Genomic DNA, 25,347 nt, shown 5'->3' with positions numbered 1-25,347 from the left:
ACACACACACACGCGCGCACTCACACACTCCATCCGTGCTCCCCTGCCACTGATCAGACCATAGGCTGGGAGGTGCACTCTGGGAGATGTATTAAAGTGGGCAACCATCCATGAAATACCTGCTTTCTGACACATTGGATTTGGAAGAAAATGAATCCCGCTGGATAAGGCAGGATGCAGGAATGAGACCCAGCTCAATTTTAGCCAACTTTTTAATGTGAGAAAGAGTTTAGGGCGTTCCAGAACTGATTCGAAGAAATCATATTACATCCGTGAAAATTAAACTGCTGAGATTGAGAAGGTTTAGAAAATGCATTAAAAAGTGCATCATGGTGGTGAATAATATGACCTTAAAAATCATTTAATTTGTAGTTCTATTATTTTCACGAACTGTAGGCCAGACCTGTATTATTTTTCTTTATTTTTTAAAGCTTGGTTGAGATTGTGACCCTAATAAGTCCTAATGAGTTTTTATAGTATATAAAAAGTATCTGTGTTGACTCATTCTGTCCCACCCCTACTCTGCAGCATGTCCATTTTTGTGCAACAGTGCGCATGTGCTGCTGTTTCAGCCAGCCGCGTTCGCCGTCAGACTGGAGTTTTGAAGTTTGATTATAAGGCCTGCTAAGGATGTGGCTAAGGCCAGGCTATTGGACTGAAGATTGCCCTAGATATTTTTTTCTAGAGCTCCAATGCCACCCTGCCGACTGGTAGGTTGCCTTCCCTTTGTTGCTTGTTGTAGCCATAGCCCAGCGGTTAGCATCGCTAACTATCAACGAGCTTGACCACTTGGGCAACAGCAAAGTAAAAGGAAATGAAATGAAGCAAAATGATATGAAACGAATATCCAGCTCTTTAGCCCAAACAGACCGCTCCTAGCCACACCCCAGACAGGCTTTCTGTTTCTGTCTCGAACTGCGTGAGAATGGTGGATGCCCCTGGACCCCCCTACAGATCTGGGCTAAGCCCAAATGTTTTCAACTCCTAACACCACTCCTGTATGTTTATGTTTATGGTTATGTTGTCTTGGTCAATGTCAAGTTGTCATAACAAAGACATCCCAAACAATGTCAACTTTGCATTCAAAATGACATCACTGACTGAATGACACTGTATGATACCAGTCAAAACATAAACAGACTCCTTCATGTTCATGACAGGTGTCATGTCATGGTCATGATGGTGTCATGTCTGCCTTATGCACACCCCTTCAAATAAAGTGTAACCACAAAACGTCAATAGCTATCTCAAAGTCTCCACTTTTTCTCTTTTGCAAACATGACCTGGTCAGCAGCCCTGCATTGAAAACCACCTACACATAATTATCATAGGGATTACATGAGAGAACTCTTAGAAAGCAGTGCACAGGGACAGACCAGACCCTGAGAAGGCACAGATCTGGCCTGCAGTAGGTACTCCTCTGGACTTTAATAGGCACAGATCTACCCCTTATAGAGCTGGGGTTTGGCTCTTCATAGGCACAGATCTACCCCTTATAGAGCTGGGGTTTGGCTCTTCATAGGCACAGATCTACCCCTTATAGAGCTGGAGTTTGGCTCTTCATAGGATACAGGTCTGGCCCCTATAGAGCTGGGGTTTGGCTCTTCATAGGATACAGGTCTGGCCCCTGTAGAGCTGGAGTTTGGCTCTTCATAGGCACAGATCTACCCCTTATAGAGCTGGGGTTTGGCTCTTCATAGGATACAGGTCTGGCCCTGAATAGGCACAGATCTGACTACACTCATCACCTGCTGGCACCCAAGGGAGTATTTAAGCATTAACACAGGCTGTTCACCTCCAGCTCTCCAGCGCCTCGTCTCTCTCTCTCTCTCTCTCTCTCTCTCTCTCTCTCTCCCCCTCTCTCCCTCTCTCTCCCCCTCTCTCTCTCTCTAGCTCTCTTTCTCTCTCGTCTCCTGACTGCACCCAATCTCGAGGCAGGCTCCGGAAAGCGCCGCGTGTGATGTTTCCGATGCGCTCGAAGAGCAAACACGACGCCCGCTCAGAAGAGTGCCTGTGTGATGTCTTGATTACAGCTCCCGTGTAGCGTGCTCCCTTCCTCAATGATCATGGAGTGTGTGTATGTGTGTGTGTGTGTGTATATATATGTGTGTTTGTGTATGTGTATGCTTTGATACTGTGAGCACACACACACACACAAAATCCACATGCTTTAACGTAAGTGTACACAATCACCTACATACTCACTCACACACACACCTACACACATCTACACACACAACACACACACACACACACACACACACACACATGCATGCACATAGCCAAAACCACACACACACACACACACACACACACACACACACACACACACACACACACACGCTGGCACAGCTGGGGGGTTTCTTAGGAGAGATATCGGCAGCTCTCCCGACTCGTTTTAGATGCTAATGAAGTGATGTGCTTTTCAAAAGGGGGAGGGGGGGGGGGGCGAGAAGGGGGCTGAAAATTGAAGTCAGCACCACTTTACATAATTACCAGTGAAATTGCCAAAGACAGCAGGGGGAAGAGGTTATTAACATGAAAGCTCGACAGCTTTAGCTCGGCAGGATTTGTCTCCCTCTCTTCTCTTCTCTTCTCTCTCCCTCTCTCTCTCTCTCTCTTTTTCTTGATCAGGGTCTGCGGCAGACAGGTTACACAAAAAGTAAACACGCCATCGACTCATCCTCATCTTCTCCTTCTCCTTCTCTCTCTCTCTCTCTCTTTCTCCTTCTCTCTCTCTCTCTCTCTCTCTCTCAAAAGGGACTTCTCCTGGATATGAACCCTGATCAGAGGGCGGCCGTGCGTGCGTCGCCTCATCCACAATGAAGTTCACGTCACACTGACTCCACGTCAGTCACTGACGGGTGGAGGACTGGGGGGAGTCTTTTTAAGAGCACTTCAAACGTGTCTCTCTCTCTCTTTTCTCTTTCTCTGCCTTTCTTTTTTTCTTTCTTTCCTTCTCTCTCTCTCTCTCTCTCGTTCTGCGTCGAGCCTATTCTCTAAAGAATCTTAATGCGTAATCGGTCACGAGTTGTTCTGGAGATGTGTGCAGTGCTGCGTCAGTTCAAGAGCAGACTTGAATGTCTTGGTATTAGCTTCAGTGAGAAACAGCAGTACATGTGTACTTTGGAAATTTCACAGTTCACAAACCCTCTCTCTCTTTTTCCTTCTCTCTCTCACACACATTGTCTCACACACACACACCCTCTTTCTCTCTCTGTCTTCCTCTCTCAATCGCTCTCTCTCTCTCTGCCTCTGCCTCTCCATCGCTCTCTCGCACCATCTCACTCTCTCTCTCGTAGGCACTAAGTGTGAAATGGCTCCTCTGAACACAAGAGGCTCTTAGCCATGAGCATTATCCCAGAGTAATCCTGGTCATGTGACCTGATGGGGAGGGTTATAGCAGACACAGAGGAACACTCAATACCGCCTGGCCAAGCAACACACAGGCCTGTCTGCCTGGAGGGAAAGAGTGCACTTTCAGCAGCTTAGTGCCCCCCCCCCCCCTCTCTCTCTCTCACACACACACACACATACGCATGCTCACATAGATACACATACAGACACTCTCAAATGCCATTGAGTGCATCTATATTAGAACACAAAAATCTGGACACTGGACCCAATGATATTGTGATCTGACATTTATACAATCTGCCCCTCATGCCAAGCACATTTTAGATCATGAGCAAAAACATGAATATATACATACACAATGACATCTAGAGGGCCACATAGGGAGATAATGCATATATACTGTATATATATATATACATATACAGTACATACATATATACACACACACATATATACTGAATGTAATAGTTCAGGGCTGACTACTACAGATGACTAACAAATTCCTGCTTGTAAGGTCAGGTATGCCCACGGCCACTAGATGGCGAAGGAGGCCACTAAAGCAAAGACAGTAACACCATGAACTGCAGAACTGCAAGTGGATAGCAATCAGAGATTTGGTTCTTCACACACTCTGTGCATGCGTGTGTGTGTGTGTGTGTGAGTGTACGTGTGTGTGGGCTTAAATCATCCCATTGCATGACACCGCTGTTATTTTGATGTCTCTCCTATAACAGGCTGACAAACTTGGCCTCCAGCGGGCTGTGAAGCAAACTCTGTTCCCCAAACTCTCTGCTGCTTTCCCTGCTCTCTCCTTCTAACCCAAGATCACACACACACACACAATCACACACACACACACACACACACACACACACACACACACACACACACACACACACACACACACACCAGAGACACCCTCTGGCACATGTTCAGATTTCTGCTCTGTGACTTGCTAGCCTGATATATCGTGCATGTTCATGTATGTGTGCCCCTGTACTGGAGTATGTATGTGTGTGTGTGTGTGTGTGTGTGTGTGTGTGTGTGTGTGTGTGTGTCTGTGTCTGTGTAGGTGTGTAGGTGTGTGTGTGTGTGTGCATGTGTGTGTGTGCGTGCGTGCGTGCGCGAGTGCGTGCTTGTGTGCTTGCGTGCGTGTGTGTGTGGGAACGCTTTTGTTTGTGTGCATTTGAGTCTTAAGATGGCCCTTTTCAGGCCACAGTGCCATGTCACACACACTCACACACACACACAGCACAGCTGTACTCCATCGGGTAGGACCAAATGATCCAGTGACTATCATCTCAGGCCAATTTGAATAATTCAGTGTCCCCACTAGCGCATGGTGAAGGAGACAACTGCATCCTCACAACCTCTCTTCCCTCTCTCTTCCCTCTCTCTTTCTTTCCATCTCTCTCCCTCTCCTCCTCCTCCCTCCAGCGAGCAGCGGGAAGGGACGGGCAGTGTTTATGTAACCTGCTCACAGGCTCGTCAGCACACATTTAATTACAAACGGGGATTAGGGATTCGGAGCATAATGTCCTCGCCGCCACAAAAACCACAAGCTATGGCAGCAGCAGCAGCATCAGCAGCATGGACCCACTTCCAGCTACTTCAAGTGACTGGGGATTTCTCATAAAGCAGCTGTGACAAGAGAGGGAATGACACTCCTTCAACTACACTCTACCAACTCGAAGAGCCTCTCTCTCTCTCTCTCTCTCTCTCTCGAAGGAATAGGGGAGACTAGTTGGTGAAAGAGGATGAGGAAGGCCTAGTGCCTTGGGTTGGTCCCACCCCAGCTCTAGACCACACACACGCACACACACACACACACACACACACACACACACACACACACAGATACACACACACACACACACACCCTGAAACCATCTGAAATCCAGACCAGTTGGCCGAGGATGAAGAGCAATTATGCCGAGCGTGGGGGGAGACAGCTGTCCCACAGGAGGTCCTGCATGCATATCAATGGCGTTTCATTAAGCGGCCAGTCATATCATGGAGCCGGTTTGGGGGGGGGGGGGGGGGGGGGGTAACGATACCAAATTTGGCACCTGTCTTTGACAAGCGCATCATGCAGCACAACATGAGGGGGGGCCTTGAACAAAACACAAGAGGCAACTAAAAAAAGGAGAGAGAAGGAAGGACAGAGAGAGGGATAATAAGAGGTGGAAGGACAGAGGGAGAAGAGAGCAGTGAAGGACAGAGAGAGAGGGATAGAGAGAGAGGGGAGAGAGACGGACAGAGGTAGAGAGAGAGGATTTGGTTGAAAACAGAGTGCATCACGTGACTTGGTTGATAACGATGCAGATACCAAAAAGTCATTATTCTGCTCTATTCAACAATTATTTGACTCTCAGGGGCAGATAAACGCTGAAAGACAAACGAGACAAAGCCGAGCACAGAAGGAGAGAAAAAGAGAGAAAGAGAAAGAGAGAGAGCGTAATGGACAGAGCTTTTTGTGTGTGGAGAATGTGCAGGCCCCTGCAATTTTCCTGAGTTCGCACCTCCACCTTCAGGACACCTTCATTCGCGCCATAAACGTACTGTGTGCCTGTTTCTTTCTGGAGAGTTCTACCCTCGGTACCTGAGATTACCTGAGATAAAACAGAACGTTGAACAGATCTATTATTTAAGCACTGGCAACCCGCTGATGACATATAAACGTATACACACACGGATGACTGACAGCTAGTCGCATGCACCGGGCTTGTGTCTTATTTAATATGAATGCCTTGTCCCTGGAAGACAGGAGGTATCACATAAGGAAAGTACATATCATGGCTTGAATTGCACACCATGACTTTTTCCACATGTGACCACAAGGCCGTCAACAATCTGGAGGCTTGCGAGAGTTTGCTAACAAGTAGATATGCAGAGCTAAATCTGCTCGTCATCTACACAATGATTAAACGTGAAGCGGTCTGTCACATCAGTGTACAGCATGCCCTCTGGCAACCCTCTGACAAACAACTGATTAGTTTTACGTAGAGTCTCATATGCCTGTTCAAATGAAGTAGGCACACACACACACACACACACACACACACACACACACACACAAGTGAGAAAATAGAGAATGAGAAAGTGGGCAAGAGAAAGTGAGACAAAAAGAAACTGTGTGTGTGTGTGTGTGTGTGTGTGTGTGTGTATGTACGTGTGCTTGAGAGTTTGAGAGAGAGTGTGTGAGGGAAGATGGAGAGACAGAGAGAGACGAGAGAGAGAAAAAGAGAGCAGTGGAGTCTTAATGACCTAGTCGGTAGCAGTGGCCTTGTGACACTGTGAAGCTCTCACATGGAGGCAAGTGTGTGTGTGTGTGTGTGTGTGTGTGTGTGTGTGTGTGTGTGTGTGTGTGTGTGTGTTAGTGCTTTGATTGCAGCAGAAGCGCTCACATGAAGGGGACCGTGAGGGCGCCTGTTACTCAAGATACACCTTGAGGTGTCAGAGTGCCTGTCTGCCCAGATCAATGTCTGAGGCAAGGTGCTCACCGCCCGGGCAGGAGGAAGGACAGAAGAATTAAAGAAGGAACCCAACGGAAAGAAAAGAAGAGGAGGGGAGAGGAGAAGACAGATTAAAGGTGAAGAGTGTAAACTCATCACTAGATTCTTCCTATCCACTATCATTAAAGGTTCAGTCCTTGATTCTTGCTAAAGGTTGTTGATATTTGAACTCAATAGTTAATCAAATATCACACTGGACTACAGAAACATGAGATATTACTACACCAGTATTTTAAGATGACAGACTTGCTCTATGCCTACATCACAACAGTTTTTTTTTCACTGATATACATTTTCAGAGAGCTTTATTTACATACCTTGGTGGCACCTTGTTACTTTTTTTAAGCGTAGTGCATTTTCATTGGAAACTGGGGCAGACATTGTATTCAGAAGAGCATAGACACGTCCGATAGAGATTCTTCTTGTCCTTGGCCGCCCTCTTTTACTGAAAGTGTTTTTTTTTTTATTGAGAAGGGTAGACTGACTGTGAATGCTCCCCTGCCTTGTAAAAACACACAGAAGCTTTTGGATTTCTATATGTACGAAGTAAAAAATAATGTGGTCATCAAACACTCTTTTATGTTCTACTGAGGAATGACCAGAATGTACTATATAAACTAAAAATGGAAATCGAAGTTATGAGAGGATGGTGATTATGCTTATTTGATCCCCTACATGCTAAAACAGGTTACAAAGGGCTGCCAATGCAAGCTTATATATTCCTATTATTCAACAACTAACGTAGAGATCATGAAATTCTATTAATCTAAATCTCAAAAGGTGAGATTTTTATATAATATTAAATTAGGAATTACAAAACTACTAACCTGTTTTTCCTAAAATGCCTCTTAAACTGATTATCATTTGAATACAGGGGAATTAAACTGTGGTATAACTATCAATGTCTCCACTAACGCAAATTATATCTCCTCCTCTTTAAAAAAAAAATAACCCTCACATGAGAATTAAATCAAGGCTCAATTGCCCAGTGGCATTGTTCCCAGGCACGACTAGAGCCCCCGACACACACGCTGTTCCTGAATCAGCCACGGAGATTCCTCTGGGGTCAGATCCCTCTGGGGTCAGATCCCTCTGTCTTAAAAGCAGTTTCTAGACAGATCAGTGGAGAAATACCTCTTAATGGGCTGATTTATTGCAATTTATTTATTGTGGTTGTTACTCCCAAAATGCTACTGGAACCAGAACGCGTCTGGCCCGGATCGGGGCCAAATCAGAGCCAGATCCATTCCAGAGATTCTGAAGTCCAAACACATTCAGTCCCTCCAGCCCAAATAAATAATGAATAGGTGCTCAGGGGTAGGGAGGGGATATTGTGGAGTGTAATTACCGGCGACAAACGATCAATTATGGCTGTTCTTTATTTTCTCCTTTGGGAGCACCGGAGATGTAGAGACAGGGCTGATAAATGAGCCACAATGTGTGTGTGTGTGTGTGTATGAATGCATGTATGAATGTTTGTATGTGTGCTTTTGAGTGTGTGTGTGTGTGTGTGTGTGTGTGTGTGTAGGAATGTGTGTGCATGTATGAATGCTTGTAAGTGTGCTTTTGAGTGTATGTGTGTCTGCGTGTGCGTGTGCGTGTGCGTGTGCGTGTGCGTGTGCGTGTCCGCGCGTGTGTGTGTATGTGTGTGTGCAAGAGAGAGAGAGAGAGAGAGAGAGAGACGACACAGAGAGAAAAAGAGCAACCACAGTGTGCTCTCAAAATGTCCTCAGCATATGAATTGAATCTCAATGCACAGGCAGGCTCACTGGATGGTTAAAGCTGCCTACTGGAGCCCCCTCCCTGCTCTTCCCTCCCTGCTCTCCCCCCCGCCACCGCACCCCCCACTCGCACCACCGCACCCCCCACTTGCACCGCCGCACCCCCCACTCAAAGATCAAACATGTAATAGCGGCGGGTTCGCTACGCTCTATAGAGGAGGTAGCGAGCCTCTCTGGAACTCGTTTGGTCCGCATTATCCAAAAACTGATTACAGAAATTCAGAATGTGGTCCCAGATGAGGCAAAACACCGCCTCCTGTCCCCCCCCCCCACCCCCACCCCGAGCTTCAGGTGAGACCTGCTGTAGGAGAGTGGGAAGAGGGGCAAGTTATTCTCCTCAATTTGAAAACGGCACAGCTGTCAATCTTTAACAGCACACAAATTCCAGACCCTCTCCGTTGTAAGGGAGTCAAGGTGGTGTGGTTTTTTGGATCAGGTTCTCCACCTAAAGGCACTCGGCGGTCTGTACAAGCGCCCAATTAAAAAGAGAACGGGTGATCTCCAGTGGAGAATTGTACATGGAAAAATAGCTACAAACAGACACAGAGCACCTAGATCCAGGGATATGGGAGGGGTTTTCTGTGGAGAATGTGAAACGTTAAAACACTTGTGTGTTGGATGTTCAAGGCTGACAGGGTTGGTTAGTGTTGTTATAAAATGATGTGAAACTAGAGGAGAATTTGTCCTGGAATTTGTTTATTTTTGGTCCTAAACATTCAGCTGCCAAGGAGAGACTGTATTGCTTTTTAATGTTCTATTTATTTATTCAGGACCAACAGCGGTGTGGCTGTCGCAGAGAAATAAAATGGAAGGGTCTGGAACAACAGAGCCAGTGTTGCTCTTAAAAGTGTCTTTAACGAAGCGTTTAAGAACTGAATTTAGTTATTATAATGTTATCAGTGACTTGAAGCCTTTCACAAAAATGTGGGGGATTAAATAATGTATTTTTCAAGGTAAATGAAAGTGCTATAGCTAAACTTCTGAGTACATGAATTGATTGATACTGAGACATTTTTGTTTTTGTTTTGTTTTTCCTTTTTGTATCTTGTTTTTATTGTGTGTATGTGTGTGTGTTTGTACATGTTTGTGTATGTGTGTCTCTTCTCCTTCCCTCTCCCTCTCCCTCTCCAGCTCTCCTCTCCTCTCCTCTCCTCACCTCTCCTCTCCTCTCCTCTCTTCTCCTCTCTTCTCCTCTCTTCTCCTCTCTCAACCAGCTTGCTGTTCACCTCGTCGGCTCCTCGCCAGATTGCAGCTCGCCCCAAAGGAGCGTTTGGTTATTAACGGAGACATGTAGTCATTTTCACACGTCCGAGGTGAAGGGCGAAAAGGGGATGTTGCGGGCAGATGGCAGCAGCGTGGGTGCGTGGGTGGCACTCATTGAGCGAGTGTGTATGTGTGTGTGTGCGCGCGTGTGTGTGTGTGTGTGTGTGTGTGTGTGTGTGTGTGTGTGTGTGGTGTGTGTGTGCCGTGAAGCGCAACACAATATGCCACAGGAAATATTCGGCCACTTCTTCATTCGACCACAGTGGAAGCGGAGAGTCCCAATGGGACCAGGCCTGGTACAGCCTCTGGCAATCAAACATGTGAAAAATGATCTCAAATCAGGGCTTCCTTGCTGTTCCTACTATATTTCTTGGGAACAGTGCTGTTGAACTGATTGCAAAGCACTGGCTTTTTGAGCTGGCGGCGTGTCAGAGACGTGTGTATTACGACCATGTTCCGTTAGTTAACTAGCCCAGTTCATAAGCAGCAAATCTACCAATCACCACAGTGTGCTGGATGGCTAAAGAGGGGGCTCTAAATCTCTGCTCTATAAAGCCAGTGGCTTTAGGGGAGGGCATCGATTTCAAAGGCCACAAAGAACCCTCCCTTCATGTGGGAATAAACAAAGTATGTCTGCCTAAACCTGACAACTATGAAATATTACTCCAAGCAGGAAAAACAAAAAAACTTGTGGGTAGAGATCAAGGTTGAGTTTTAATTCAGTTGTTTTCTTAATTAGGAGTATGCTGGTTCTGGTGTGAATCACTTTAATGTCTTGTGTGAACCGACTTCAGTGGAAAACTATACATGAAAGGCCGCTGTATGAGAGATCCAGCACATCCGGCACGAAGATATAAAATACTCTCACAGACGTTCTGTTATTCGCTGCATAAATAATACAACTCCTCAGAACCATTTGCTTCAATGACAATACATCATTTAAAATACACAGTAGCCAGCTAGTGATTATTATCTATTTCTATCTGTGTGTGTGTGTGTGTGTGTGTGTGTGTGTGAGTGTGTGTGTGTGTGTGTGTGTGTGTGTGTGTGTGTGCTTGTATCCAAATGTATGACTGCCTCACGAATATAAATTGATACATACACATGATATGTCACAGTGGGAAGTCACTGCGCTACTCTTAGGATGCCTTCCGGAGAGCCGTGATAATTACAGAACATCCTCCCCTGTGCCTTATATAATTTGATAGTCGCTGTCACCCTGTGCTTTGCATTGTTTGACATGGTGAAGGCAATTTCATGCGACAAGCCTCTGTGCATATAGGTTTTCTAACGGCCTGATGATGTAAGCAGCCATGTCTAAGAATGTACAGAAAACCTCCACATCCTCATCCTATAGGGAGAAGGCTTTTAAAAAAAAGGAGAAGAGTTAGACGGCATTTACATGGGATGGAACAGTGAGATTAAACATGGGACCAAATAGCCAAAGGCAGGAAGCATGTTTGTGTGGTATGTCTGCTATAGGACGCATGAATCTGGGAGAGGGGAGGAGGACCGCAATTACATGGCAGGCGTGACACGGCTTCGGTCACCACGGTGATGGCATTGACCAATGCATGGCTCCACGCCAGTGTACAGGAATGGCGCAGTCATGTCACAACGCCAGTAAATCTCCACCGCACCTGTCACACTCGCACCCGGTCAGTCGTACTCCTGCGACAGCCCTCAGTCAAGACCCCAAGCGGACCACATGACTCCCAGACGCCAGTCACCCTACAAAGGTCGCGACGCAGGGGTATGAAAAACCCAGCAGGGGATGGCACCTCCCCAATGGACCTATCAGCTCGTCCTCGCTGGCCAATCATACACCTACTACAGCCCTCTGTCAAAACAGCTAAAGGTCCACTCTAAAATCCCACAAGCCAGCCATCCAACGAAGGGCGATTGCCAACAGTGTGGCCATGCAGGGTTTAAACTGACAGCCCTGGCGGCCCTGATGTAGCTGCAGTGGTACATGGAGCCCTAGACACCAGCAGCTGTGACGGCGAAGAGGAGGAGACCATAGAGACCCCACTGAGAACAAGAGCAGAGGGGAGGAAAGGAGAGGAGAGGAGCCAACATGGGGCGAACGGGGGGAGGTGAGGGGTGGCGAGCGGGCGGGTGGGTGGGCGGGCGTGATGCCAACACGTGATGTTGGTCCTGTCTGGGAGGGGAAATGGTGGTGGCTACCTGTGTTTGAACACGCTTCAAACAGCATAGCACATGCACGCACACACACACACACACACACACACACACACACACACACACACACACTCAGACATAAATATACTGTATATGCACACACACACAGACACACATACACTCGGACATACATGGACCAGGGTAGGACATTTGCATATTTTTTAGGGGGCAATTTTTGCCCCCCACTGACTGAAATCCAGGGCATTTAAAATAAAATTGGGGGCACTTTTTGAAACTTGTGAAATAACATTTAACTATGTTCAAAATAATAAACATAATTATTTAGGCTTAGAGTATATGGGGATTGTCATCAAAAGGCGATAATAAGACTATTAAGCAGTACTCTACAAATTCAAAGTGTTTTCTTAGATTTTTTTGAACAAAAAACAAACAGAAAACATAAATCAGACAATCATATTCAATTGTATTCTTATTTCTTTGTGGTTATTTATTGTTATTATTACATTTTTTAAACAACTATTAACAATTATAAGTTTTGTCTTTCTTTTTTTTTATAACAATAACTTATTATATATATATATTTTTTTGTTACCTTTAATCATGTACCTACCATAGTACAGGAAATACAGATAGGACTAGTTAGCTAGCTTGCAAGCAAGCCTTTGTAGCTAACGCACTCTCAGAGCTAGCTAACGTTAGCTAACTAACGTTTAACTAGGTGACGTTTAACTAGCTAAACCGAACTAAATCATTTAAAAATATTATTACTAGTTATCATTCACCGTAGGCGATGACGTGTTGCTTGGCGCCTGGTGACAAAAGGCCATGTATTTATTTATGTTTTCGCTCCCCTTGATGAAGTCAGTGTGCCTGTGCTGGATTGACAACGATTTGGCAACTCGTTGTCCAAAATCCGACATGCCTTGAAAAAAATGTGCGTCTTTTTCTCGTAGTCGTCATCCTCCACCCCAAGCCAATCTAGCTTCCATTTTTCGAATGAAAATGTTATCTTTTGGAACCTGAGATGGTGACGGAGACTGTGTTTGCTGATCCTCATTTCTCCTCACACTCGCAGTCACAGGTCTGATTAAGAAGCGCTCCATTTATATTTTTTGTTAGAACGTTCTTCACGCACACGCAACATCAGTCGAGGCAAAAATCTAAAACATTTTATGGCAAATGGACCGGGTCATATAGGCTACGATGTTTTTGACAAGTTCATTAAATTATTATTAGAGGAAATTATGGGGGCATTTTTTGCCCCTCTCCTAGTGATATCCGGGGCAAAATTATATTTCTTAGGGGCAGTTTTGCCCTTTGCCCTCGTGTATTTCCGACGCTGACATGGACACATATATGCATGCATGCATGCACACACACACATACAGACATACATGCACTCATGCGGACATGCATGCACGCACAAACGCACACAACATGCCACATGGCAGTGCGGCGTGTGGCCCCCACGCCTCCGAGAGCTGTAAAAATAGAGCGCTCTCCAGGACCGATGCAAGGTTAACGCAACTGGACAGCGTGCTCCTTCTGCTACTGGCTACTGCCTCACAGGCAAACACACCCCCCCCCCACACACACACACACACCCACACACACACTCAGCCAACACACAGAGAAAAGCTTTCATCACCTCCCTCTCCCCTCCCATTTAAATATATTACATTTTTTATTTCAAAAGTATTACTGCCCTATGTGTGTGTGCTTTTTTTTCCTTCCCTTTTTTCTTTGAGACATTTCACGTGGAAAGGCTTTGTCAGTGTTGCCTCCGCTGTGACACGCAATCCTAGCTGGCGGAACCCTATAACTCTGAGGTGTTAAAACCACCCGCTGCTGTGTGAGTGAGGGGGTTGAGCCTGCTGTTTCAAAATGGCTGCCAGAGACGCATCATGATGCATCTCCACCGGTGCAAGACGTCTCGGACAATTTCGATTTACTCGCAGAGCCTTGCCACAACAAACGCCTTGCCCCCAAGGGCAGTTTTTCTTGCCAAGTTTATCGTATTTTACAAGACTGCGGCCCCGACAGAGTCAAACCATCTGGCAAACCCCTGAAAATCCCTGCAAAATAAGAGAGGAGGAGAGACACAAAGAGAGAGAGAGAGGGATAGAGAGAGAGAGAGACAAATAGAGAGAAAGAAAGGGAGGGAGAGAGAGAGAGAGAGAAAAAAACGAGCGAGAGAGAAAATCCAGCAATGTAATACAAAGATAGCATCCCCAATAGCTCAGAGTGCCACTATCTACAAAGTGTCATAAAAACTTGTAGGCGAGCTCTTAAATCCACATGCAAGAGGCAATGCCTTTCTTCTGCTTAATTTCTGAACCTACTCTGAGAATAAAAAACCTTCACACAAAGGCTCGATGCAAAGTAAAAAAAAAATCCTATTAAATCTTTCTCCGATGCTTGCGTACATAAAGCCCAATCCTCATGGAGCAACACTACATAACAAAAAAAACTGCTGTCCTCCACTAAAACTAATGTCCAACAGCTGAGGAAAACAGAATTTTCTTCATGCTCTGGTGATAAACTATGAACTCAGCATGGATTCTTCCGGCATTCATGAACCTTTAGGCCAAAGGGGGTACTGGTGCATCATGGATGTGCATCATATTGCCACAATCACGTCCAAAGATTACAATACTGCTTTAATCAACATCTTATGAAGCCACATTTTTTTGTTAATGTTGACAATAGTCTTACATTTGTGGTTGGAGTTAGGGTTTGGTTGTGGTCATGTCATTTATATTAGGTGTAAGTGGATGTTTGTGGGTGTTTATACATAATGAGTGTGTATTCCCTCTATATAATGGTCTTCACATGTACTGTATTTCTGCGTAGTAGTACTTAATAGTAATCACATGTATTTCTGCTTAGATGTATGTCATTATGTATACATGTCTAAGCTATAGACACTAGTCTAATTATCCTTTCACTTCATGCCATTTTGTGAAATAAATTTTGTGTGTGTGTGTGTGTGTATCCACGTATATTACTGTGTCTGCGTTCATGCACGCTTAACTGACCTCTTTCACAGGTTCTGGCCCAGTAGCCGGTGCCGGTGCAGTCGCAGATGAAGCGGTTCCACCCCTCCTTGCAGGCGCCGTTGTTCTTGCAGGGGTTGGAGTCGCAGTGCTTGCCTGTGGGCTTGCTGCACGACACCTTGATCCCGTTCTGCGAGCCGTTCTGCGCCTGGGCGATCTGCTTGATGTCGTTGCTGCGGCCGTCGATGAACATGTCGCGCACGCATCCCACGTAGCCGTAGTTCAGCATGGCCGTCCACAGCTCTGTGGGCAGGACCAGGTCCACCCGGCTGTCCGGGAGACCGCCCAGGTACAGGTCCCCCTCCAGGTCCAGGATCTCGTTTTCACCGCTGGCAGTGAAGGGAGTCCGGCGGCTGTCCACCGATATGATGCCTGGAATATGAACCCCGCAATATTTCAGTCAAAACCTGATGAAGAGCTCAATGCTGCAATACTGATGTAAGTATTACTGACGCAAGCTATCCCTGTTGCTGAGCCACAGCATTTAGCCATGGTGTATAAATCCATTGGTGAAAAGTACAGTATGAGGATGTGGAACTATATTTTATAATTAATTATATGCCTTTATTAAATAATAAATCAATTTGATGCTTTGAAGGCAGAATATTTGCATTGCCACTGAATATTAGGTTAGAAAATACTTTTGCCTGGATTACTGTGACTTCCATTATAAACCACGGCCATTTCCAGACTTCCATCCGAACACAGACACAGACATATAATTTTGTTGGCTGAACAGATACAATTACAGATATAAATAATGATGTCTCTGTACACCTCTAGGAGGTAGTGAGGGAGGGGAATGAATGTGAGCAGAAGAGTGCTCACTGCTCAAGCGAGCCGAAAGAACTATAACGTATTCTCTTTGCGGCTGGGATTACTCCTGAGCAGGGGAAGGGAGCCAGCACGGACATCTCGATTCCGCTCACTGTTTCCACAGATGTTTAATCATGCAAGGCCTGAATCGAACCAAAAAAAAACCTGCACACCCTCAAGTCCTATATGTCTGATTCTCTTCCCTCCCCTCGCCAAGAATCAGAGCTTCTGCTACTTCTCACTGCGCTCGGCTGGTGATTAATCAAAGCTGTGCTCGTTGACGCAGGGGTAAATTGGCTACTCTTGCGCTGATGTATACCGCGGAGGCTGGGCCGTAAAATAACAGCCCCGCTCTCCTGCTTTAACATCCCAGATAGCGGATGACTCTGGATGGATAGGGCCCCGCGTCTGGCATGGATATGGCTCGGATCTGGCCCTGAACGAACCACAGATGTGGTCCAGACTCACCAGAAAGGCCGCGCTATTCGTGAGGTGGAGGAGCAGGAGAGGGAAAGAGTCTCATCTCTCCTCTCATCCGTCCCACCGATGCATCATTTTGGCAAAGAACTAGCACCTCTTTCCCTACCGATTGGGACTTTCGTTCAATAATATGACAATAATATTTATATTCACAACATGCTTTTGCTTTTTTTAATGCCTCTGTCCATTCCTATTCAATTACGAGGTTTAGTGTATGACAGACAAAATAATTGGATAATATAAAAAAAAATACCTAAGCGGGGGCTTTGTAATCTTTCCAAATGCGGTGAGATAATTACCTTTCTTAAGGTAATTAGAGGGAGTTAAGGCTAAGTCTCTGTAAATAGTTTCTTGCAGCATTTTTTTCTCTTGTTTTAATCTCAGTTGCATGGACATAGCGGTTTGATTTTGCATACAGATAGCCTGAGCTGCAGGGTGGGCTGTTGTTGCTGTTCGTCCCTTTCATTAGGGCCTTAATAAGGTCTAGCAATTCAGCATTTCAGCTCTCTGATTCAATCTCATCATTTCTTAATAGCGTTTTGTTATCATGTATCAAGTTTGCCCCAAGTCGTGTTATCAACTCCGTAAAAACAAGAATCAGAAATTGGTTTTTCTTTCCAAGTACGTTTCCACATAAAAGGAATTTGTCGAGAGCGAAAGGAATTAAGCGAAGGCGAAGCATAGCTAAAACAACATCAGCAGGCTGACCTGATCTGCCGTCCCTCTGGATGTCCACGTGGTGCCAGTTCCCATCGTTGACCTTGCTCTGCGTGGCCTTGACCTTGATGGTGCCCGAACCCATGTCCAGCAGCAGGTACAGACTACCCTCCAGGAGTTCCACGGCAAAGTAGTCCACCTTGTTGTTCCTCTGGCCGCGGGCGTCCCTCCGGTCCTGGGGCTTGCCCTGGGTAAAGAGGATCAGGCCGTTGGGCTCGGACGTGCGGAAGTCGAAGGAGATGGATCCCACACGCTTGGTGTTCCACTTGGGCAGGCTGAGGTAGGACTCGGGCGTCTCAAAGGAGATGGGGTCCAGGATGGCCACGTGCTCGCACTTGAACACCACGTCGCCCTGCACCTTCATCTTGGGGTCCACGATGCGAGCCAGACGAGACAACTCCAGGCGGATGTCGTTGTTCTTATACACCACCTGACACCAGAATGGAAACAGAGAGAGTTAACCCATATTAGTGTTAATGACTTATTTCATAGGGCAGCAGGCTATGAGCTACACGCGTGACGTAATGATAGCCCGCAAATGGCATAACATCAAAGGAAGGAGTTGAGAAGAATTGTTATTGGGGATGCTAGAGTAACGGAAAATCTTTGTGGGGCAGGTGAAACGGCATATTCATTTGTGGGTGTGCTGTTGAATTTATGTCTTCATATCAAGAGGGATTCTGATGTTTGCTGTAAAGGCAAGCGACTTATCATTTGTTTGGTTCAAGTCCAACAGACATCAGTGCATGTTCTTGAAATATTTAAACTGTTAAAATGTCATTGTGATACCTAAATTGTCGTGTTGAATTGATAAATGCCCAGCACAAATCAAACCATCAAAGTGTAACCATTGCTGTGGTCTTCACATGAACTAACACGTAGGCCTATGACCCTAATAAACATGTATGAAAACAAGCTTCATAAATTATTTATGGAGAATATAGTGGAAGAGGTTGGTAGAGATGGGTAGCTTCATTTCTTTAGGGGACAAAAGTCCCATTACCGCGTATGCGTCCCAGTCCCAGTCAAACAGTCCCAGCCACACTCCAACAGAAGAAGGAGAGAAAAGTGTTGATCAAAACAACAATTTTGTTAAATGGAGTGACTCGCTATGAAGTCTTTTCAAGACACCCATGAAACCCAACATTTCATATCCCGCGACGTGAAAATAAACCAAGGAAAGATTCAAATAATATTAGGAAACTGCAGAAACGATAAGGTGACGTTTCGGCATCTTGATTAATTACCTTTTTGCTCTCCCAAGTTCAAGGCAAAACAGGTGACCAGCAAGCAGGACAGAGAGACAAAGGAGGTGTGTGAAGGTAAAAAATGAATGACAAGGAAGGAAATGTATCATCTACCTCGGCTCCTCCCTCTGCTATAATTAGGTAGCATTTTTCATTTGCAATAAAGTTTTATACAGAGCATATAGGCGAACAAGATTTGATTATGAGACAACAGGAAATGTATACTGAGCATCTGATGAGGCTTTCCATGTTTCTGGCCTTCTACATCATGTAGACACTGATTCATTATTACCGTAGGGTAGCTTTATGATGATGGCAATTACTATCACTAGCGACACTATCACTATTACAACTCTATTTGTATTTTATATAAAGCAGCTTTATGTGGTTGGTACTACTAATTCAAGCAACATTGAACCTCGGTCAGACCCGTTATGAATGCCCATTTCTGCATCCCGTGTTAGCAACAAAACTGTGCTATAAACTTAGAAAGTGAAACGAACATTTTATGGAATTATCCGATCTGTAGACAGAGAAATTGACTCCTTCTCACATCTTAATTGCCATTATACTGTGAGACATTTTAGAACAGGGGGGAGAACGACACATTGATTAGTGGCCTGAACTGAGTGAGTACTATGCTGTAAAATATTTTTTGTTGCACATTCAAGCCCTGATGAATGATACTACTGGATTTTTTTATTCACTGGCTGTGTGGCATTGAGTGTAGCTGCATAGCCTAAGTAGCCATTTGGTGACATATTTTGTTGAGTTAAATGATCGGCCAATTTAGTTATTGATTCAATGTTACGCTGTCAAACTGTGTAGAGATTAGATTAGATGCAACTGGCAGATGTGGAAAACCAAGAGGCAGGTTACATTTCAAAGAGGGAAGTGGCAGAATGTCTTTCTCAAAACAATTTCCATGCAACGCCTGCCTTTTTGATCAGACACACCCACATGAGGCGTCGGCCCGCCTTCGAAGGTGCTTAGGTCTGTGTGCACGTTATGAAATTACCAAATAAATGTGCCCTACTAATCAAAATAGCCTTTCATGATGCCGTTCTCTTCTCTGTCTCTCGCGTAACAACTTGTGGTGCTCATCTATCAAATTAGGGCCCACTGTTTTTGTGTCCAGAACCTGAATCCTACTGTGGATACTTTTGCCTGTGCACGCCCTGACAATGACCCTCTCTACAGTATTCATTATTTGATCATTTTAGTTCGCAGAGTTCATCATTTGCATGATGGTATGAGCACAGTCTGGTATCTCAAGAAGGCGTGACATTGAACACTTCCTCCAGAGATATTTACATCCTTTGACCAGATGGATACCCCCGCCAAGGTTAAAGAAAACCGCACAGGTTTATGGACCTCAATCTTAACCAGTGAATATCACATATACAGCTCCTATGCTAAAGTCATATTGTGGAAAAGTTCCCCTGCATTAATGCCAGGGTTAAGGAGTAACTTACAAAATAAATGTATAACTGTACTCTGTTATAGTTACTGAGAAACAATATGTTAAATTACAGATACAAATCAAAATGTTGGTGATTACAAAAGGGTCACATCTGAAATTGTGTTGAAGTGTTGGTTCTCCTGTATGAATTTGCACTACATCTCATCTGCCAATCAAAAAGCAATCAAATGTAATGAATTACATTACTTTGATGAAGTCATTAAAATAGTTTCATTATGTATTACATTTTTAATCTGTAACCTATTACGTTTGAAGCAACCTTCCCAACCCTGATTAATGCATAGTCAAAAATAACAACAACGACAAAAAAAAAAAAAATACAAAAAGGGGGGACGAACTGTGAATTGAAATCCAGTGAAGCAGAAAATTAAAGGATTTTTTTTTTTCTCCTCTGAAGAAAGAGCTCTTTCGGGTATATAGGGCAGTGTGCTCTGAGCAAACAGCAGTTGTATTTGAGAACACAGCTGTCAGCAAACAGATTTCACAGCCATGGGATTACAGATAATCCTGGAAGATTTGACAGTAAATCAACACAGGTGCCCAGAGAACTGCACTGGTTGAGTGAATGAGGGACAGAGAGATAGAACAAAGAGGAAGAGAGAGAGAGAGAGAGAGAGAGAGAGAGAGATAGACAGACAGAGTTAGAGAGAAAGAGAGATAGAGAGAAAGAGAGGGTGAGAGTATTGCATGAGGCCTGTGGTGTGTATTGAACAAAATCTATTCACTACAGAAATGGGCTGCCAGAACAACACACAGACACACACACACACACACACACACACACACACACACACACACAACTAAACAATCCAAAATTAGCAGAGTTGTAAGTTTACTAAGAATATTCTAGAAGCCTTTTTGCGTAATTGCCACATCACTAACAACCCCCCCCCCCAACCCCATCAACAATAACAGCCTATCACAATCAAGCTACACTGTGACTGATCCATCCTGGGATCCATCAGTTATGACTCCAGTGGCCATTGTGTGCAGCTGATCAATAGAGGCGTAATGGAAATAATGCAGTGAGGGAGCAAGTTGCACTGTGTCCCCGTGTTCTCAGGCCTCCTCAACGTTCATCCACACACATTAAGCCTCCGTTATTATCCTCTCTGAACCCCTGACGAGGGCCTCAGGAGCCCCATCCATAACCCAAGCACAGGGATTTAACGACTCCATAAAGCCGGCTCCGGCATCTAACTGCAGAGCCTGGGTATCGATCGGGCCCCTGGGGGGGGGGGGGGGGGGGGGGGGGGGGGGGGCACAGTGGGGGGGGGGGGGGTGGGGTGGTTAATGGAGAGAGGGGTGCGGAGAGGTGCCCTAATCTCCCTGTGATCAGTGTCTTCTGAGCTACGCCCCAGCATCAATGAGAGGGCTGCTGTAATTCCACCCGAGCAGACACACACACACACACACACAGACGGAACACCTCCATACCAACTCAACACCTCCACATCTCCTATCAACCCTACCCACCCACCCACCCCCGAAACCACAGCAGGGGACTCATGCCTGACAAGAAGATAACTCAATTCACAGCCAGGGTAAGTGTGTGTGTGTGTGTGTGGGGGGGGGGGGGGGGCAGAAAATCAATGTCCAGTTTCACAAGGGTGGTGAATGTGTGTGTGTAGGGTGGGGGGGGGTGGTGGGGTGGGCTGGCAATGATAACAGTGATGTCATATCACAGAGAAAGATCATGAGGCCGGCCTTCGGGAGGATCAGGGGTTGATTGCATCCACGAATCGATATGCTTGAAGCACGTACACAACTATCTTAGTCTTAACCATACATTCAACTCGTTCCCATTGAATATTCCATGCATTTGTTCAGTGCTGCTTCCATTAGTATTTGGCACATCAATCGGCGGAGATCAACAGATAACGGGATTTGGCTTTGGATTTGGGAAAAAAAAGTCTGACAGACCTTGGTCCCTTAAGAGTTAAGCACACAGACGATCCAACATGAATTCCCTAGTGATTACTAGGAAACAGGCAGATGAAAACGCATTGGATTGCAATGGTGCCAGATGCAGCACATGTATTATATCTCAGATAAAAGGCCATGCGTGTTTTCGTAATGATATACTGCATCGCGCCCCATGCACTATTTGTACATGTTCATTCGTTTAGAAAAAGGTTTTTTTTTTTGTCATAAATTAACAGTGCGCTATGAATAAAACAACAACCATACCGACGCATAAAAGCAAATGGCATTCCTCAATCTGCTCCGTGTCACCCTATAAATTATTACATCATGCCTGACATTAATTTGTAATGTGTACGTTTTGAAGTTTCTGTGCATTGTCACAGAGCTATAACACGAAACGACGACATGCAACACGGAACGCCAACTAGAATTTAATTGCTGTGAGAAGACACATTCGAATCAAAACACTTCAATACACTGCCGGAACTCTTATACTCGAAGGGGGATATCCCAACATGAAAAATTAGGCCTACAAAATCCATACACGGTTGAACTAATTAGCACTTTGGTTATGTACACAGTGTGAGAGGAGTGTGTGAAAGACGGATGAGGTCTGGCCCCCTGTGATTGCGCGTCTGGATGATGTGTTCTGGGTTGGGAGGACAGGAGGGGAGCGGAGCGGGGCCTAGGAAGCGAGCGAGGAGTTCCCCCCTGTGTTATCTCACAGGGGCAGCCCTGGCTGGGTGGAATGACAGCACCCATATCAGCGTGCAGCACAAAAGCTGTCTCACCAGCCCGAGCCAGCCCGATATCAGCAGCTAGTGTCCTCACCCTCACCCCCCCCCCTCACCCCCCACAATATTTAAAGGTAGGGCTGTCTCCCATGAGCCCACGAATAGGAGGGGAAAAAGAGGGAGAGGACTAGCACGTATGATGGAGCTGATTGTCACGTCCTAGAAGAGCAGCAGAGCATGGAGCAAGATAGGCCCAGATCTGGCCCTCTTCTGGCCCAAGTCTGTCAGATGACGGACAGGTCTGCACCAAAGTCAGTTACTGTCGGAGGTAGCTAGTGAGTCTGCCAATGGGAGGGGAGGGGATGGCTCTCATTATCACACTAGCCAATAGTTTCTGTCTTGCTGAAAAATTATGAATTGCCTCTGCTGTGACAGACTTTTAATTTAAATTAATAAAGACTATATTTCAATTTCATTAAATGTCTCATGCCAGTTATTGATTAATCTATCTATCTATCTATCTATCTATCTATCTATCTATCTATCTATCTATCTGTCCATCCACCCATCCATCCATCCATCCATGCATCTATGTATGTATAACTCACATTATCAGTTGTGTATTGTCACATTGTTAGAATAGTTAGCATCTGAAAAAGAATGATTTTCTCCACAAACAAGTACATTACTGATATGAAGATTAAAGAGATCATAGAAAACATGATATATACGTAGGTTCAGAGATTTTCAATGTCCCATCCTAACATGAACATTTCTGGATGTGTTTACAGTGCCACTGCCACCAATCTAAAACATCTGTTGTGTAGGACTATTCACAGTAGTGGGATACCCAAACAAACAGGATAGCTGTTCCAGACCAGTGGGTGTTACTGCAAACATAGAGAGGATGCTCTCTCAGTGGTTAGTGATTAGTTCACCCTGAAAAACATTATCCCCTCCAACAAATAATTAATTTATTCCTTTTAATTAAAAAGGCGTCACTTCCTTTGTCACCAAATGTGTCTTTCTTTTTGTCTCTATTTTTCCCACCCCATACCTCTCTCCCACCCAATCTTGCGCTCTCTCTCTCTCTCTCTCTCTCTCTCTCTCTCTCTCTCTCTCTCTCTCTCTCCCCCTCCCCTTCCTCTTTAACTCCCCCAGTGAGAGACACATAAACACAATCTGGATGGCATAAATAAGCGGCACATTAAAACACAGGCTGTCGCTTCAGACAACCCGGCTTGACGCGGGTGCCCCCGTAGCGCCCGCAGGCACGGTTACCGAGTCACCGCTTGGGACAGTCACATGACCACGGAGCCACGTGGCCATGCATGAGTGGCACAGGCGAATACAGCCAACCCTCTCTGCCCGAGGCCGGCCAACCCCCACCTCCCAACCATGACAAAAACCAACCAACCAACCAACCATCCAACCAGCATGTAGGAAGAGGGAGACTGTGAAAGCCTCGGTTTTATTCAAACACTGCTAAGGCTTCCCAGCATGCAACGGTAACACAATGAATGGCAATTCACTCAAGTAGTCATCTCTTTCTCTTTCACACAAAGCACCTGACATTTCATTCAACGTGCTCACCCTCTCTCTCTCTCTCTCTCTCTCTCTCTCTCTCTCCCTCTCTCTCTCTCCCTCTGTAGCTGTCCCTCGTTTCTTCCCTCTTCTCTTCCCCCAACTCTTATTTCTATGACTTTGTACTTTTTTTTTACAACTCTGAGCTGACCTCTTGCTTTGATCTACCTGGAAGACAAGTCAACTACACGGGTCCAGTCCCAAAACCTGCCCCCATTCCCTTACATTCCAGAACCACAGCACCACTGACAAAGACTCTGACTCACAATGATAGGACACCGCCAGCGAGTAAAGTTTGAATCAAATCATAATCATTGTCACCAGGAGAGCACAGAAGGAGAGACGTGGATCAGCAGAGCCGAGCAGAGACTGACAGGGGTCAACAACACACTGGTGTAGGACCTGTGAGCTCCTCTGTTAGGCAGTCAGCTATCAGTAAGACGAACGGCGTGGGCTGACCTGAAGTCATTTCACAGCCAGATATGACTTAATTCTTTAGTAGGGGATTCAAATCTCATGGTCCAACCACATGCAGGACTGATCATTGCCATTTTATAACAGTTAGCATTGGCCAGACTGTCTGTATCCGTATCTTTCATTTCACTGGCTACCTAGTTTAGAGCTGGTGATGTTGGATTCTTTGTTGAAATGTTTTGTTGCTTAACAACATGGCGACACTTATGGTGCAGCCATGTTGTGGGAGACAGTGCCAAACTGATTTAAAGAGCCTGAAGCCTGTGAAAGGATTTGAAACCATGTTTTAGGGCTTCCGCTCAGCACCTGCTATACTTCACCAAAACTGCAACGGAAAACTAAAAGCAATACACTCTATGTTTGGAGTAATCGGCTTGTGTGGACGACCAAATCACAGCTGTGATGCAATTCGTGATTACACCATTGCATTCCATTGTTTACCTGACCTAAGAGGATTCCAACTATCCTATCAATTCCAATATCCATTTACATCGCACACATTAATTAAAATAATTCACTGAAAAGAAATAAAACCATATCTCTGCTTAATCTATACAACTGTTTCTGGAAATGAGATTTTCTCATTTGACCCATGACACCATATCACATCAATCATATTCCATGACAGGAATATGATGCTCTACAGTGATGACTCTAGAGGATAAAGTGTAGGACACCGACATATAAACCTTTGTCATTAGCCCAACTGAAGGTTGTCCTGTGAGTTGAGCCCCAGCTTGGCGGCACACGG

The 25,347-nt window shown here is 45.3% G+C and overlaps 1 protein-coding gene across 12 annotated transcripts in view; it reads right to left on the bottom strand.

Annotated features, from left to right (window-relative positions):
- The window catches only part of nrxn3b (neurexin 3b), a 229,725-nt gene that overhangs the window by 139,284 nt on the left and 65,094 nt on the right, over window positions 1–25,347 (bottom strand). For all 12 annotated transcript variants that reach the window (XM_031581679.2, XM_031581683.2, XM_042709849.1 and 9 more), the window contains 2 exons: window positions 17,140–17,578; window positions 15,118–15,507 (listed from right to left, as the gene is read on the bottom strand). In XM_031581679.2, the coding sequence (XP_031437539.1) occupies window positions 15,118–15,507; window positions 17,140–17,578 (829 nt within the window). The remainder of the gene's footprint in view (window positions 1–15,117; window positions 15,508–17,139; window positions 17,579–25,347) is intronic.

The sequence above is a fragment of the Clupea harengus genome, chromosome 15 (assembly GCF_900700415.2).
Source record: "Clupea harengus chromosome 15, Ch_v2.0.2, whole genome shotgun sequence".
In the NCBI taxonomy this organism is placed as follows: Eukaryota; Metazoa; Chordata; class Actinopteri; order Clupeiformes; family Clupeidae; genus Clupea; species Clupea harengus.
Note: the sequence above shows the minus strand (reverse complement) of the source record. Positions and strands in the feature narration are given on the sequence as shown.